Source organism: Anopheles arabiensis, chromosome 3 (genome assembly GCF_016920715.1).
Source record: "Anopheles arabiensis isolate DONGOLA chromosome 3, AaraD3, whole genome shotgun sequence".
Taxonomy (NCBI): domain Eukaryota; kingdom Metazoa; phylum Arthropoda; class Insecta; order Diptera; family Culicidae; genus Anopheles; species Anopheles arabiensis.
Window position 1 is genome coordinate 6,113,245 of NC_053518.1, and position 17,376 is coordinate 6,130,620.

Below are 17,376 nucleotides of genomic sequence, written 5' to 3' on the forward strand. Positions count from 1 at the left end.
ATAAGTTTTATCATCGGAGACTGTTTATGTTTTGTTTACCGTCAAGTTAAGTTGAGAACGTAGACATAACAACTGGCGACGAGTTTTAAAGTGATCGTGTTGTTTTGTGTCCGTCAAAAGCAACATTTGGAACCCGAAGTTACGTAGTGCGCGTCGTATTTATTTATTTATTCGTGTACGTGCGTTCGCGTTAAGTGTTTTTAAAATACCACTAAGACGAAAAAGGGCTAGAATGAACAGCCAAGGCGACCAGGAGGCGGATGAGCAGCGTAGGCAATCGCAGCAATGGTTTCAACACGCTTTGCCTCCAGGACCGGCAAATCCTGCTCCAGTGCCAGCGATGCCGCCATTTCAGATGCCAACAGCCGAGAATGGTGTACCGCCATCGCAAATTGCAGGAACGTCGGGTCATCAACCTACGCCGGGAACGTCGGATGTAATGCAAATCGTGCTGCAACTCCAAACGCAAGTGAACAAATTACTTTTAATTCATCGTGAAGTTAATGTTTCACAACCACCGCTTGTATCATCGCCAGCCCCAAACCACGAGCAAATACTAGATTCGCTTAGTGGTCATATAAAAGAGTTTCGCTTCGACGAAGAGGAAAGGGTTACCTTCGCGAATTGGTTCTCTCGATACGAAGATTTATTCGCTAAGGACGCTTCGAAGCTCGATGATGCAGCAAAAGTGCGGCTATTAATTCGGAAGTTGGGCAGTAGCGAGTACAACAGATACGCAAGTTTTATTTTGCCAAAACATGCTCGCGATTACACGTTCGACGAAACCGTAAAGAAACTCACAGCTCTTTTTGGCAGCAAAGAGTCCGTTTTGAGAAGACGTTATAAGTGTTTGAATACCACTAAAGCATATAGTGAGGATTATCTGTCCTTTGCTTGCCGGGTGAACAGAGCGTGTGTGGACTTTGAGGTAGGCAAAATAAGCGAAGAGCAACAGAAGTGTCTCATCTTCGTGTGCGGGTTACGGAACGAAAGCGACGAAGAGATTCGTATTCGACTTCTTTCACTAATAGAAAACCGGCCGGAGGTACGCCTTGAAGATTTAACGGAAGAGTGCCAACGTGTACTAAATTTGAAAATGGATAGTGCAATGATAGAAAAAACACCCATAGAAAAAGTGTTAGCAGTAGCAAAGAGCAATGATCGACAAAATGGTAGAATACAAAATGGTTACGAGAATATTCAACACACACAACAGCCAAACTATCAGTATGGCCGCGCTAGAAGCTGCTGGCTGTGTGGAGGCGATCATCATGCAATAAAGTGTAATCTTAAAAATTATAAATGCTCCATTTGCAACACTATGGGACACAAAGAAGGCTACTGTAGCTCGGCATTTCGTTGGAACGCGAGCAGAAGAAAAAGTGCGATCAGAAGCGTTACGATTATGGAAGTTGGAAGCGGGCGAGGAAGAAACATCGATGTGCTGATAAATCGAACTAGGGTGAGAATGATGGTGGATACCGGCGTAGACATAACCATCGTTTCATCGAGATTGTGGCAACAGATGGGGGAACCAGTGTTGAAACCACCAACGATAATGGCAAGAGTGGCATCGGGGGAGCAGCTCAATCTACTTGGGGAGTCTACTGCTGAAATTAAACTAGCCCAATAACGCGAAGATTGTGTGATACGTGTGGCCTCGGAGAACCTCTCACTTTTTGGAAGAGATGCGATGGACATTTTCAACCTCTGGAACGTACCGCTGGCAACTGTTTGCAACCAACTGTCTTCGGTGAGCATGGGTTCTAACTATTTTAAAGATTTTGAAGATCTATTTTTAGATGAACCAGGATGCTGCAAGAAAGGAAGAATCCAGTTGGTTCTAAAAGAAGGCGCGATACCAGTTTTTCGTCCTAAGAGACCGGTGGCGTACGCTATGATGGCAGCTGTTAATGGAGAACTGGATCGGCTGGAGCGAGAGGGAATTATCACCCCCGTAGATTATTCGTCATGGGCCGCGCCTATTGTGGTAGTGCGCAAGGCCAACGGATCAATACGCATCTGTGGAGACTATTCTACGGGGCTGAACGACGCGTTGCAACCCCATCAGTATCCGATTCCGCGCCCTGAAGACATTTTTACCGCATTAGGACAGTCGAAAATTTTTAGTCAGATAGACCTATCAGACGCTTTTCTCCAAGTTGAGGTAGAGGAAAATTGCCGCGAGCTCCTTACCGTGAATACCCATAGGGGTTTATATGTATACAATCGCCTTCCACCCGGTATAAAATCTGCGCCAGGGGCCTTCCAGCAACTCATGGACACTATGTTGTCGGGATTGAATGATGTGGCCGCATACCTGGATGATATCGTAGTAGGTGGAGTTGATGAAACCACACACAGGCAAAATCTGCGAGCAGTGTTTACCAGACTGCGTGAGCATGGGTTTAAGATTAGACGAAAGAAATGTACGTTTATGAAAAAGGAGATAAAGTATTTAGGACATATTTTGGATCGTAACGGTTTGTGGCCAAACCCTACTAAGGTTGAGGCTATACTCAAGATGCCGGCTCCAAAGCAGCTATCTGAGGTGCGATCATTCTTAGGTGCAATCAATTTTTACGGTCGATTTGTACCTCAAATGCGCAATCTGCGGTATCCCTTGGATGAGTTGTTGAAAAAGGAAGGGGCATTTCAGTGGACTGCTGAGTGTCAAAATGCTTTTCAAATGTTCAAACGAATTTTAAAATCGGATCTACTTTTGACACATTACGACCCAAGTAAAGAAATTATAGTAGCTGCTGATGCTTCTTCTGTAGGCGTCGGAGCGACCATGCGACGATCGCATGGAGGATGGAACCTTGAAAGTAGTACAGCACGCAGCAAGAGCATTGACAAAAGCAGAAATGAACTACAGTCAGCCAGATCGCGAGGGTTTAGCCGTGATATTTGCTGTTACAAAGTTCCACCGCATGATCTATGGGCGTAGATTCATGTTACAAACGGATCATGCTCCGCTGTTAAGAATTTTCGGTGCACGCACAGGTATACCAATTTACACAGCAAATAGGCTCCAGCGTTGGGCTTTAACGTTGCTGCTATATGATTTTAAAATTGAGTACGTGCCAACAGACAAATTTGGTAACGCTGATATATTGTCCCGACTGATAGAAGAACACGAGCACCCAGAAGAAGATTATGTTATAGCGAGCATCGAATTAGACAACGACATGAATGCTATTATAGATAACGTAACTAAAGCAATGCCGCTAATATATAGCGATGTTAGGGAAGCAATTAAAAGAGATCCTACGTTGACAAAAGTATCAAAGTACATTCAGGAAGGTTGGCCTCAGAGAAAATCAAACGACATAATATTGAGAAGCTTCCAGGCACGAAGCGAAGCATTAAGCACACTTAGAGAATGCATCTTATTTGGAGAGCGATTGGTCTTTCCAGAAGCATTGCGTAGGAAATGTTTAAGACAACTACACCTTGGACACCCCGGAATACAGCGTATGAAGTCACTGGTGCGAAGCTATGTTTACTGGCCTAGTTTAGACTCGGAAATAGCTGAGTTAGTGAAGTCATGGCCACAGTGCGCAGCAGCAGCAAAATCTCCTCCACATAGTACGCCAATAGCCTGGCCCACTACGTCGGCTTCGTGGCAAAGAGTGCATGTGGATTATGCGGGACCAATCGATGGATTTTATTATCTCCTTGCAATCGATTCTTTCTCAAAGTGGCCAGGGATAGTGCAAACGACCAAAATCACGACTCAAGCAACAATTCGTATTTTACGCGGATTATTCGCAAGGCTGGGTATGCCGAATGTACTAGTTAGTGACAATCGCATTCAGTTTTCAAGTGCAGAATTTGGAGAATTCATTACCACCAACGGGATAGAACATATTAGAACCACTCCTTACCACCCCCAGTCGAATGGACAGGCGGAACGATTCGTGGACTCTCTTAAGCGAGGGCTAAAAACAATCAGCGAGGGAGGAGCATCGGCCCAAGAGTCACTGGACATCTTCTTATTGATGTATAGAAGCTCACCCAATAGGCAGTTAGAAAACGGCAAATCACCAGCGGAACTGATGCTTGGGAGAAGAATGCGTACCTGCATGGAATTGCTTCGTATACCTCCCGAGTCTGAACCAGAATCTCCCGTGCCTCAACAACACGTTCGCTGTTTCAAACGAGGCGATTTGGTATACGCGAAGGTCTTTGCACAAAACAAATGGAAATGGAAAAAAGGCGTTATAGAAGACAGGATGGGGAAGGTCATGTACCAAGTAGTCGATGAAGAAGGAAACATATTTCGGTCACATATTAATCAGTTAAATCCTCGTTACACTAATTCTTATACCCTTGCAAATTCTTCCAGCACATACACACCGTTTAAACGTGCCTTGGATATGAGTATCTTGATGGATGGTAACGTGGCTATAACCAGACCAGACCCGGCTCCAAATGTCTGCGCGCAACCGTCCGATTCGACACTAGCAAGCGCAGCAGCTACGTGCTCGCCAACACCGCAGGTTCCTTGTCCACCACCATCAAGAGAGATTGCCATACGTTCGGAAACATTCCCGGAAGACATGCATATTGAGCCTGCGATGCCAGTGCAGCCTCTACGCCGTTCTTCCCGAACACGAAGATCGCCGCGTTGGATGGCTATGTACAAACCGTATTAAAGCAGGGGGGATGTTGGGGAGTGCCCTCGTGTAGACGGCCTTACAGATGCAGATGCTGCATGGGCCTCCTTCTCTCAGGTGACAGGGACTGTCACCTGGAGACGAAGCAAGCACGAAGAGGTCACTCCCCAACGAGCCGAGCCGAGAGATAGACGTGAGCGGGTCTCCGTCTAAGGATTCGTAGATTATAAGTTTCATTGGAATAGATATAAGTTTTATCATCGGAGACTGTTTATGTTTTGTTTACCGTCAAGTTATGTTGAGAACGTAGACATAACAGCTTCAAAAAATATGTTATTTTTCATATATTTTTTTACTTAAACTGGGCTGGAAAAGCTTTGCAATTGATAGATAATGTTGATGTTGTGGAAGTATTTCAGCCATTTTCGCATCGAAAAATGATGAAAATAATACTTTATTTTGAGATCTGGCGCGACCATTCCCTCGATGATGAAAAAAGCTTCCACCAGCCGCCGCCACATGCGCTAGTGAAAATCGAAATTACACTAGCGAGTACGGACTATGTCCTCTGGCCTTAACGCTCTATAGAGTAAGTGTACCCATTGTGGCTATAGTACCAAAGATGGCTATAACGAACACTATTTTCGCCTCAGAACAGTCTATTAGCATTCTGAAACCACGGAAGGATTTTTCTTTTCAATAATGAACATTTTAACATGTTTGTGCTTCATTAGTTCCGTTCTGGCCACTTCCGTTAAATATCAACCTTTTAAAATGTGTTGCCAAGATGTTTGTGCATCTCTTACCATTTTTCTAAGAGCAGGACTGCAGCATATTAGTGATTTTGAAGTAACTAATTCAGCCGTACCGGCGAACTCGTTCGACTAGAAACATTCGTCGCTCATGAGTGGGCAGGGTTGTACCACTAGATTGGGCAGAACAAAATCTATACGGGTTTCCCAGGAACGAACGAGTTCGCCGGTACGGCTGATCATTTTATCGAAAATGTGTTTTTTTTTTTCGTAGGTCTATAATTTAGCGCGTGGCCACGGAGCTGACAAAATGTTGAAAAAATTTTGAACTTTGTCAAAATTGCTTGTCAACTGCAAAAAAGAGTTTTTTCTCGTGGCCGCACCAAAAACATACACAAGAACGACAAAAAGCTCCAACATCTGAAAATCATCGATATTTTGTTTAAGAAGCACGAAATAGGTACATAAATCAATTAGAATCATGGATTTTAGCACTATTATCGTAGCAATGGGTCACAACTGCGCCAAATAGTTGTTTGTTTACGCTTTTCGCGGACGTCAAATTTTTTCACTTTTTGTCAACTTTTGTCAACTTTTTTCCTGGCTGCTCCAGGTTACAAAATTTTGACAAAAGCTCAAAAAAGTGACAAACAAACTGAACATCGGTATACCAAAGATCGCAGTATATCATGAATGTTTTGTAGACAACTGCCGTTTTGGGCGTAGTGCGTAGTTTGCAAATGAACAAATCGGATTTTACGTTGTTATTTTTGCAATCTAAAGCGTGAATATGTGTTTTAAGCATAATTTATTTGTAAAGTGTTATAAAATTGAATCAGTTTCATCAAAATAATGCAGTCTCGAACGATTTTCATACGAAGAAATTGATATCTGAAGCCGCACGTGTAGCCTTATTGACAAATACGCTCTTGTTCTTCCCTGATCGATAGTTAGGGCTAGTCTTGGCCAGAAAGAAGATGTGCAAGCTCCAAGCTTTTCAGCTTTTCAGCCAGCGTGTCAGAATTCTGCAGGAAGTTCATTGCGAAGGCATTCATCGTATTCTTGTATGTACCAACATTACGCATAAGCTCTAAGAAGATTAGCTAGCGAGTTGCCCATGACGTACATAATGACATGATGCTTTTACGGTTTTGGCCGGAATGTACATCCAAATGATAGCCCAGAGGATATGTGCATGCAATCAACAGGCAAAGATACTCTCAGAAGCCTACCTTTGCGGCGGAGAGGATTGTCAAAGCAGTACAGAAGCCCTCATGTTGCACATTTTATTTAGAGTAATATAGTACCGAAGCATGGGCCGGTCTAGTGGTACAGTCGTCAACTCGAACGACTTAACAACATGCCCGTCATGGGTTCAAGCCCCAAATAGTCCGTGCCCCCATACGTAGGATTGACTATCCTGGTATGGTAACAATAAGTCAAAGAAAGCCAAGCTCACTTCCTCAGTGGGTACAGGCAGGCCTTGACCAGCAACGGTTGTTTTGCCAAAAAAGAAGAAGAAGAAGTATAGTTCCGAAAAGGGCTGACATTACGTAACAAAAGCAAATGATTTTATGTCAATTAAAAGCACTACTCCAATTAAACTACTCCGGAAATGACACATTTTAAATGAAGGTAGTCGTATCGGTGCCACCCGCGTGCAAAGCGCCGCTAGCTATACTTCTTGAACACCGAGACTTTCCACGGTACGACGAACCATGAAGATTGAGGATTGATTGGAATAACAGAGCATTAGCTTACCCACTTCTACTGGAACACATACAATAAGTCCATGTCATCCGTATCGAAACGCGTCGAGGCAATTGGTTGGGCGCACGTTACCTTTCAACTATATTTGCACTGATTGAACCATCGTATTGTATGTTTAGAGTGTAGTGTTTAGAGAAGAAATGCTATCATTGAGGTCCGACATCCAGACACGTCGTAGCCTCGTTAGAAATGTCTGTCGCACTCACGGCTGTCACTGAGAGCGATGAGTAGAGACAGGCACCGAGACGGTTGTAGCTGGCCTTGGTTTCAGCATTCACCAGATTGATGGCCGTCGTTGTATGGGCTGTGACTTTCGTGGCCAGCACTGCATAGTACGGAGCGATCTGAAACGAGTGAGTTGTGTCAGTTGGGTTGAGTGGATTTCAGGCGCATTGTGATAGAACAGATTCTGCAACTTACCTTTGTGTAACATGCACCCTCGGCAGTCGGGTCGACGATTGCGAGGCACACCTGCAGGTTGCTGAAGAGATCGGCAGTGTTGTAGGAAATCTGGGTGGCAATGCGCAGAAGAATCGTTGAGAGGTTCATCAGGCGGGCCAACTCCTTCTCGAAGCACACGTCGAACGCGTCGATGGTGAGTTGAACTTGCGAGAAAACACGGGGCGAGTACTTGCTGAAGCAGAAGTCCGAATAGCCAGCGTTGGCAATCTGCACCTTTGAAACTGTTTGAAGCGAGTTGCATAGGCTTGAGGAAAGACTGGTTGTAAGGTTGGTGATCAGGTTCGGTACGTTCGTTGAGTAATTATTAAATGTGGTGTTGATAGCACTAGCGGTTGGCTTGACAGAGCCTATGGCATTGCCTAAGTTTTCGATGTGCAGATTCGGGTACCCAGTATTATTATACAAATTACTCTGGATGCTGCTAATGATCGACGAGACAGTTCCACCGACATTGGTCACAAACTGTGTATAAACGATGTCTGATTCCACGCCCAGGTTCGATTGGAATGCTTGGTATGAGGTTTGGTAAAGACCGACACTTCGCACAACCTCATCCTTCAGCGCGATGATGAACAGATCCACCAAATGTAGATTATCCAGCGAGCTGTCAATGACGTACGTGATGAGCGGAATGCGAGCACGCAAGTTGCGGATCGCTGTGATCACGTTGTTGACGGTTTTGGCCGGAATGTTCGCCCGAATGATGGCAGACGGGATGGGGTTGGTTGTGCCAGCTGCTTTCCTGGCCTTACCCACATCCGATTTAAGTTGATCGACTGCCTTAATCAGCTCGGACAGCGTCAGTTTCGTGTTCTTGAATGCATCGGCAAACTGCTTCACAATGTAGCCCGTACCCGCTGTGTTGTTGATATTGGCGATCGTGGTGTTCAATCCTCCACTAATCAATGCGTCGAATTGAATAATTGAGGCATTAATAGCAGCGTACGTTGTCTCGATCTGATTAGAGTTATCAGTGGACAGATTGTTCAGCTGCGAGGCCAGGGGGGCAGCGACTCGGACGATCTCATCACCAATGAATTGCAGAGAGGTGCTGAGATTCGACAGCACTGTGTATCCGGAGGTGAGATTCACGGTTCCTTTACCAGCGTCTGCGATGTCCACGCCGAGATCGATCGCAGCTGTTTTCACCGTAGCCGAGCCCGACACTACCCCATTGATGGCAAAGTCTGGCCGCGGGTACGCCAGAATGCTCTGAAAAGAGACGCATTGGAAGGAAGATGCGTGTGAGTGGCTGTGATTGCGTGTATATCACCGCGGACCCAGTGGTCTGCCAGTGGTAGCCTACCTGGACGGCGCAGAGAATCGTCAAAGCAAAGCAGAACGCCCTCATGTTGCAGATTTGCTGCTACGTTTGATCGATTTCGATCATGTCGTGGTCCATTTATAGTCGTAGACAAACCCCGCTACCATCACAGGCCACGAACCATGAATAATTCAGCCATAGAGATGTGTGTGCATGTGTGTATGTTTGTGGTAAAATATCACCTGAACAAACAGAACTGTGTTACTAGTTGAAGAGTTTGTGCAGATTTTTCGAACCATCCCGTTTGGGATTCAAGCTTATCAAGCTCATTCGCACTCATTGGTCGTCAGTCTTGCTCGTTGGCAACATCTGTCTTTGCGTCCGGCACTGCGATGCTATTAGCTCTGTTCTGTTTTGTGTTATATTTCTTCAAGAGACTAAGCTTCACGGTACCAATGGCCAGCATACCTATCACGGTAGGCACTAAAAGGGCATATTTTTGGTGAAATTTTAAACAATATGGATCCTCTGTGGTTTGGTCTATGACAAGAGTGCATATCTAGAAGTTAAACTAAGCTGCCGCAGAGCAAGCGTGTCAGATGCAAACGGGAAAAATGGAAATGGGGGACTTGACTCATGCGTTCAAAATTGTTGTATTTATCCTTTTGACCATTCATCCGATAAATTCATTCATTTATTTATTGATTTATTTATTCATTCATTTATTTATTTATTTATTGATTTATTTGTTTATTGATTTATTTATCTATTTTTTTATTTATTTTTTTATTTATTATTCAATTTATTTGTTTACTGAACTCATTATTGGTTTAGGAAACATGCAAAATATCTAAACAAATATGTTGTTGCTAACTATTGATCATTCGTTGGCCTAAAGAAGGTTATATAAAGCTGAAAGGAGATTTTCAAATGCATCCATTGTTAATGTCGTCTACAAACCACTTACTGCTTAGGTTCATTTTAGCTAGTAAGTCGTCTTTTATGGTTGATATTCAAATGATCATAGTGTCTAAGAATCATATCTGGAGTATTTGTACTTCATCTCGATAACGCACTATGAGAGTTTTGCTGGTCTTATTTGGAACATGTACTCATTACTGTAGAAAGGTTTATATCAAGTTTGAGGTCCATAAATTACTACAGGCCGGTCCGTCCAGTGTACTTTAACTAATTTTCAGCTAGGGTAGCTGGCAGTATTATTTATCAACTCATACAAATTTCTTAGCAACCCTAGCTTTTTATCTACCAATCTCCATAGACATTTGTATCCTTCATTGCTACTAAAATAAGAGCTAAGAACCCACCTGTAGTCAAATCCGCATAAAAACCAAACCATCTCTCTACAACTCTACGACTAGTACCGACGTGAGTTTATAACTAGTTGCTCGAAAGATTGTATTTTGATATTGATGATCAATGTGATTAATATGAAGTATCCATTTGCTAGGCTCAGCAGTATATTCGTAATGTTAAGTTTATTCGTTCTACCCACGGTGGATATAAAGAGTAACGGAGTTAGGGCAACAGACTTCACAAACTCCCAAGGAACTGTGCATATCCACAAAACACACACAAAATATGAAGCGATCCGTATGCCCAAAAAAGCATCCTAACGGTGGCGAAGTATACGTCGGTATCTGGGTTTGTAGTGAGACTACATTATAAAGGATGTTCCCCAGCGACCTGTACTACGGTATCGTATACCCATTGGGAGTGACGAGCGATTTAGCCATGTCAGCACGATGTGCTTATCCACGAGTGAATGAGCAGAATGAATGCACATGCACTTGCCAGAGGTTTCGTTGGGTAAAACAAATAAATATAAATTCTTTGAAAACTTGCCGTTGACACAGGCAGCAAATGGATTTCATACGGGTCATTTCTTAGAACATGTACGGATTGGTGAACAGCTCCAGCTTCCGATTATTCAATATTTGTACAATAGAACCCTGTTTGTACAGGATGTAAATACCGTTTGCCTGCAATATGGTCACCAGGCGTTGTAAAATTTCTGGGAACGAAGTTTGTTCTGTCCACAGGCCACCGGATAAAGTAAATACAGTAATCGTATGAATTTGGAAACCGGTCATGGCTGAGCAATGCTCGCTTTAATCGAATGGTCGATCAATCGATCTGTGACTGTGAACATGGAAAGTAGGATAAAGTGGTGCCAGTGGCCTATCATAATTCCAGTAAAGGTGTGTACCGTGTTGAAATCGAATAATCTCACCGATGATAAGATGTATTATTAGTCCTGTGTAGCAAATGCCCGGCAAACGTATCGGATAGCGTAGAATGGGGATCGATGCAGTTAAATGAAGGTAAGTGTGAGAATTAAGCGGGAATGTGCAAATACTATATTTTGAGCAAAAGCTGAGTCGAATTAATTCGGTAATCATTCAGGTACTGCATTGCATTAGGATCTTTCCACATCGACCTGGTGCTATGAAATAGGCCTTCATGGGGTTATACGCACTACTTAAAGAAAAAAAATCAATAAAATCTGCTAGCTAGAAAACCATATTGTTGATTTTATCAATTAATATGGTTCTTTAAGGTGCAATGTAGTAATCTGTAGGGCCATCCCCTCGTAGCAAGGACTGATTATCGCGATGCGTAGTATTGAATAAAGTCACGAAAGCCTTTATAGGCTGGCATGTCCTAGTAGGACGCTTACGTCAAATAGAAGAAGATATCATTTGCTAAAAAAATCAATTTTGGTACGATTTGTATTTGGTTTAAGCTAAATGCTCCTGTGCCTGGAGTAAAATGCAACGGGACAAAGTCCAAAGGTTACCGTGAACCTAAACATACCGTCAAATAGCGTCGCGCAGTAAAATGTGAAGCCGCATTCGATTACAATCGAATTCATCGACTATTGATCGCCCACCGTACAGGCTCACAGTTGCATACATATACAGGTGTACAGGTGTCCCCCGAGCTACGACTGTATTTGGGACCGAAAAAATATCCCAAAACAAGGCGTAAGTCGAAAAAGTCGTAAATCCAATATCTATGAATATAAAGTTCGATAATGTATAAATAATGTTCGATAATGTAATAATTATATTCCAAAAGCCGTACACAATATAGATATTCAAGATCGGGTAGTTTTCGGATATGTGTGTATAACGGTCAGCCTAGAAATTCAACAAAAAAAAAATACATCCATTTCTTGTCAATGACAACTTTTAACTGTCAAAATCAAATTCGTCGTATCTGCGAATCATCGTAACTCGAGAGGGTCGTAACTCGGGGCATGCCTGTACAGTGAAATCTCTAGAAGTTGTAGTCTCTCCAAGATTAATTGTTTCTTTAAGATGAACATTTTGACGGTTCCGTCATATTCGATACATTTTATGTCTCTTCAATCTTAATGTCTTCATAAACCGAATAGTTCTTCTCGTCGAAGTCGAAATCCCTCCTCTCCTTTCCTCAACTTTTATGTTCCTTCCCGTTTTGTTGCGATATCGGCCTCCACTATCCGTGCCCAGACGAATCGGCATGAGTGATCCGTTATTAGCATTAGTATCCGTAACATTAATGAATCCTAAAACTTTTTCAATCTATTTCTACATTTCATCAGAGTCATTTAGATCTAGTGACTCCGATCACTCGCTAGTTCTAGCTGACTATCTCTCTTTCAACTCTTCTTGAAAGCGGCTTTGGGGACGTGAGCCAATTTTTAACCCAAAGCGGCTGTGAAATGAGTGCAAATAAGTTGAGATTGAGTGTCGCGGCGATCGGATTCCATGCTCTGACCGATTATGTCATGTAATCATAGTTTAAGTTAGATTATAAACAACTTTGTCTAGTCAATAGGCAGACAAATTAACCAAATGAAATGAAATGAAAGGAAATGTAATTCTCCAAGCTGCGTACGCGATTTAACAGCTCAAATTCTCTAACCGTACACAGGGTGATATATATTTCACAGGTAAAATATCTTACAGGTTTAGCTACAGGGTTGGAAGCACTCAAAAAGAGGATCTTTTTTTGCGGAACCTTCTCAAATTAGAAGACCAAAAATTAGCTAAATGCTTGACATTGAAGTTGAAATGTTTCAATACTGTTGATTATGGCTTCTTTTCCTCGTCTTTACGGCGTAAAATTGTCACGAAATGTCTAAACGCCCGGTCTACTGCTAAATGTCTACTGCGCCAGTGTGATTTATTTGTGTTTGTTTACTTGCGTCATCATTGCACTATATTTTCACCTATTGAACCGTACAATTTTTTATGTGACGTGTAGTGTTTAGAGAAAAAATGCCCTCATTGAGGTCCGACATCCAGACACTTCGAAGCCTCCGCAGAAATCTCTTCCGCACTCACAGCCGTCACTGAGAGCGATGAGTAAAGACAGGCACCGAGACGGTTGAGGCTGGACCTGGTTTCGGCATCCACCAGCTTGGTGGCCGTCGTTGTATGGGCTGTGACTTTCGCGGCCAGCACTGCATAGTACGGAGCGATCTGAAACGAATTGTGTCAGTTGGGTTGAGTGGATTTCAGGCGCATTGTGAAACTTACCTTTGTGTAGCATGCACCCTCGGCAGTCGGGTCGGCGATTCTAAGGCACACCTGCAGATTACTGAGAAGATCGGCAGTGTTGAACGAAAGTTGCTTGAGCATGCGCTCGATAATCGTTGAGAGGTTCATCAGGCGAAGCAACTCCTTCTCGAAGCACACGTCGAACGCGTCGATGGTGAGTGCAGCTTGCGACAACACAATCGACGAGTACTTGCTGAAGCAAAAGTCCGAATAGCCAGCGTTGGCAATCTGCACCTGCAATACCGTTCGAAGCGAGGGGCAGAGGCTTAAGGCGAGCTCGGTGGTACGGTTGCCGATCAGCGTCGGCACCTTCCCAGAGTACGCAGCGAATGATGTGTTCGTTTTATCAGCTTCAGTAGCAATCGCCTCGTAGGCAACATACAGGTTATTGAGCTTCGGTGCCAGATTGTCCGTGTACTGTTGGTTAGCTTCTAGCTCGTTTTGAATGCTAATGTTGAAATTGATGGTGCACCCGGGACCGGTTGCTAATATTGAATAAACTTTGCTTTGTTCCACTCCGAGGTTGATTTGGAACGCTTGGTATGACAGTGGATATCTATCGGCATTACGCACAATTTCATCCTTCAACGAGAATATGAATCGGTCCGCAAACTTAAGATTTTCAAGCGAGCTGTCGATGACGAACGTCATAGTCGAGACGCGATCACGCAAGATGCGGATCTGTGCGATCACTGCGTTAACGGTTGTGGCCGGAACGTACGTTAGAATGATGGAAGGCGGTATGGGATTGGCTGTACCGGCCATGCTCTTTGCCTTAGTCACATTCAATCTAAGCTGCTCGAGTGCCATCCTCAGCTCGCCCAGCGTGGTTTTCGTATTGTTGAACGTATCGTGAAACTGCTTCGCAATGTAGGTGTAATTACCCGTGGCTGTGGTGATATTGGCGATCGTGCCGTTTAATCCTCCACTAATCAATGCTTCGAATTGAAGAATTGTGGTATTAATAGCACCGTACACTGTGTCGATCGGACCAACATTATCAGTGGACAGATTGGTCAGTTGTGGGACCAGGGGGCCAGCGACTCGGACGATCTCATCACCGATGAATTGTAGAGCCGTTCTGAGAGTCGTTAGCTCTGTGTATCCGGAGGTGAGCTCCACGGTACCATTACCAGCGTTAATGATCTTCGCACCGAGCTCGTTCGCAGCTGTTCTCACCGTAACCGAGGTTGACACTGGCCCATTGATGGCAAAGTCTGGCCACGGGTACGCCAGAATGCTCTGAAAAGAGACGCGTTGGAAGGAAGATGCGCGTGAGTTTTTTTGGAATGTATGCGTGTATATTACCACTAACGAAAGGTCGCTGTATCTTACCTGGACGGCGCAGAGAATCGTCAAAGCAAAGCAGAACGCCCTCATGTTGCAGATTTGCTGCTACTTTTGATCGATTTCGAAGATGGCATTCTCTATTTATAGTCGTCGGCAAATACAGACCAAATGTTAGCGCCATGCGTTTTTGGCATGGGTGGTGTTTTGGGGGCAATGTTTATGCCGTCATAAAACGTTCCCGTGAGCCATCACCTGATCAAACATAACGCCGTGTTTGGAACAGAATCTGCGATTTTTCTCTCTCTTCTATGTAGAAAACCATCATGAAAACCCGGGTAATAACAAGCGCATTCTACCCAAAAAGCTTCGCAAAGTGGTTCAACCTCTAAATGTTGTGTAGCTGCAGCGACAGTGTTGGTTTACAGAAAAAATGGTCCTCTCCAACTAGAGCAAATCTTTACTGAAGAAACCCACATTATAATAAGTTGTTTAGTGTATTTTTCTATTTTCTATTATGTGATAAAACAGTGTACTATTTCCATTTGCATTTATCATGTATGTAGATATATGCCTCTTAACCACCATGGAACCACAACAAACATCATTTGACAAGTGTTTCCTACAACTGGGTCGAACATAGGAGAGTAAATTTTCTGTGAATATATTCAATACCGACTGCTCAGCAGTACTTTTAACGCATAATACAGGGTTTCGAGTCATATAATGGAACAGTTCAATTGGTTAAGAGAATGTTTCAAATCGGTAGTGGAATCGTGCAAGCATTCTGTGGAGGTTTGCAATCATACAATGGAGTGTTGCAACCGAGTTGTGGAATTTTGACCGTGGGTGCCGGTGTAAAAAGCTTCGAGTTGATACCGATGATATTTTCTAAAAAATATCATTTTGAGTTGTTTCCGTGTGGCATTCAGCTGTACACATATGATAAGCTAAATAAATTCTGTCGCGGAGTCATAATTAAACATGATAAAAAAGTAAAATTAACGAAAATGTTTTGGGATATTAACAGCGGCACGCACAGTCTGACAGCCGCACCACAGTATGCTTGCAAAACTCCACAACTCGGTTGCAACACTCCAGTATATGATAGCAAACCTCTACAGTATGCTTCCACGTTTCCACTACCCGTTTGAAACATTCTCTTAACCGGTTGAACTATTCCATTATATGGCTCGAAACCCTGTAACAGTAACAGCCGGTCTCGTAGTACAGTCGTCAACTCGTACGACTTAACAACATGCCCATCATGGGTTCAATCCCCAAATAGACCGTGCTTCCATACCGTAGGACTAACTATCTATCCTGCTATCGGGGGATCAATGAGTCACTGAAAACCAAGCCCAGTTTACTAGTCGGTACAGACAGGCCTTGACCGACAACGGTTGTTGAGCCAAAAGAAGAAGAAGAATATCAGTAACTGCAGCATCAACAACACATACAACGTGGGTTCAAACTTCATATGGACCGCGCTCCCCCTCGTAGCAGGGCTGTGACTAATCCAGCTGCGTGGTATTCGAAAAATAGTCTCTATAATTGTTGGTTTACATTGCAGAAACATACTAACAGCAACTTCGTTAGGATTCCGCTAGTCTACGGATGCACCGATATCGGTCGACCGAAAAAAAAGAGCGTTACTTTGCGCTTTGTATTTAAGTCGTCGTTTTTTTTTCGTTGTGCTGCGGCTTTCAAAGCCTGTATAGGGGCGGCATGACCGCGTAGACCGTTATTGCCAATCTGAATATGAAGAACATCAGCAACACCAATCTAAGCGCGACGGCCTACCGAGATGTCAAATTGTTTGATTTTGGACAGAATCTGTTAAGGAGGTTAAAAGCTCGATGCAAAGCCCGTTGCTAGGTTGCCATTTTCCGCTCGCTTGGACAGCTTCAAGAAAAAGTGTTTGCAAACAAACGGCTAATAGTTAACGAGGAAAAGTGGTAGCAACAACCATAAACAATGTTTAATTTAACTGTTAAAATTGTCCCATGGCTTTCTGTCAATTTGTTCTAAACGTCAGTTTCTGGCATTAGGCGAGCCACGCTTGTTGGGTCTGGCATGGCACAACATGGAGGTCAGGATGGCACCTCTATAGTGCACATCAATAGTCAAACCTCAATAGCTTTGACAGAAAGAACCATCGGACATATGCATAGGAGATTGATGTCTTGAGCCTTGGAAGCAGACCCATTGCGATTTATGTTAGTTTTAATCGAAATCAAACAAACCAATCAATCCCGATTCGGTACAAATTCACACAGTCGGTACGTATTCATATTGCAACGACAAGTTCACTAGCTTTGCAGTACATACAGCATTGAGGTAAAAGAGAGACGTGTAAGGTAGGAGAATAAGTCCTATCACAACCTACCAACAGCAACGTGCAAAGGACAATGTGACCCACTCCAACGCTAACGCAGTGTTCGCTTGGCGTTTTGCAGGCTGTGTAAATCATGCGGTACTTTCACACCTGTATTTCGGTTCTCGGAACAGTTTGTTTTTTTTTTGCTTTCGTAAATTACAAGTATTCGCCGTGTCTTGGTTTTGGCAGGTAATAGTACTAACAGGCAATAGCATCATACACGTCATGCAGTACACTCTGAAGCAAGGCAATCGGTAGAAAGATCAAGCCA

At 43.5% G+C, this 17,376-nt stretch overlaps 1 protein-coding gene across 1 annotated transcript; it reads right to left on the reverse strand.

Moving 5' to 3' along the window:
* Window positions 1-13,098: 13,098 nt before the first annotated feature.
* On the reverse strand, window positions 13,099-14,818 carry LOC120905040. Its single transcript, XM_040315677.1, has 3 exons — window positions 14,774-14,818; window positions 13,418-14,680; window positions 13,099-13,360 (listed from the first exon to the last, which is right to left on the reverse strand). The coding sequence occupies exons 1-3, from the start codon at window positions 14,816-14,818 to the stop codon at window positions 13,163-13,165; spliced, it is 1,506 nt and encodes a 501-aa protein (XP_040171611.1). The 3' UTR covers window positions 13,099-13,162.
* Window positions 14,819-17,376: the final 2,558 nt, after the last annotated feature.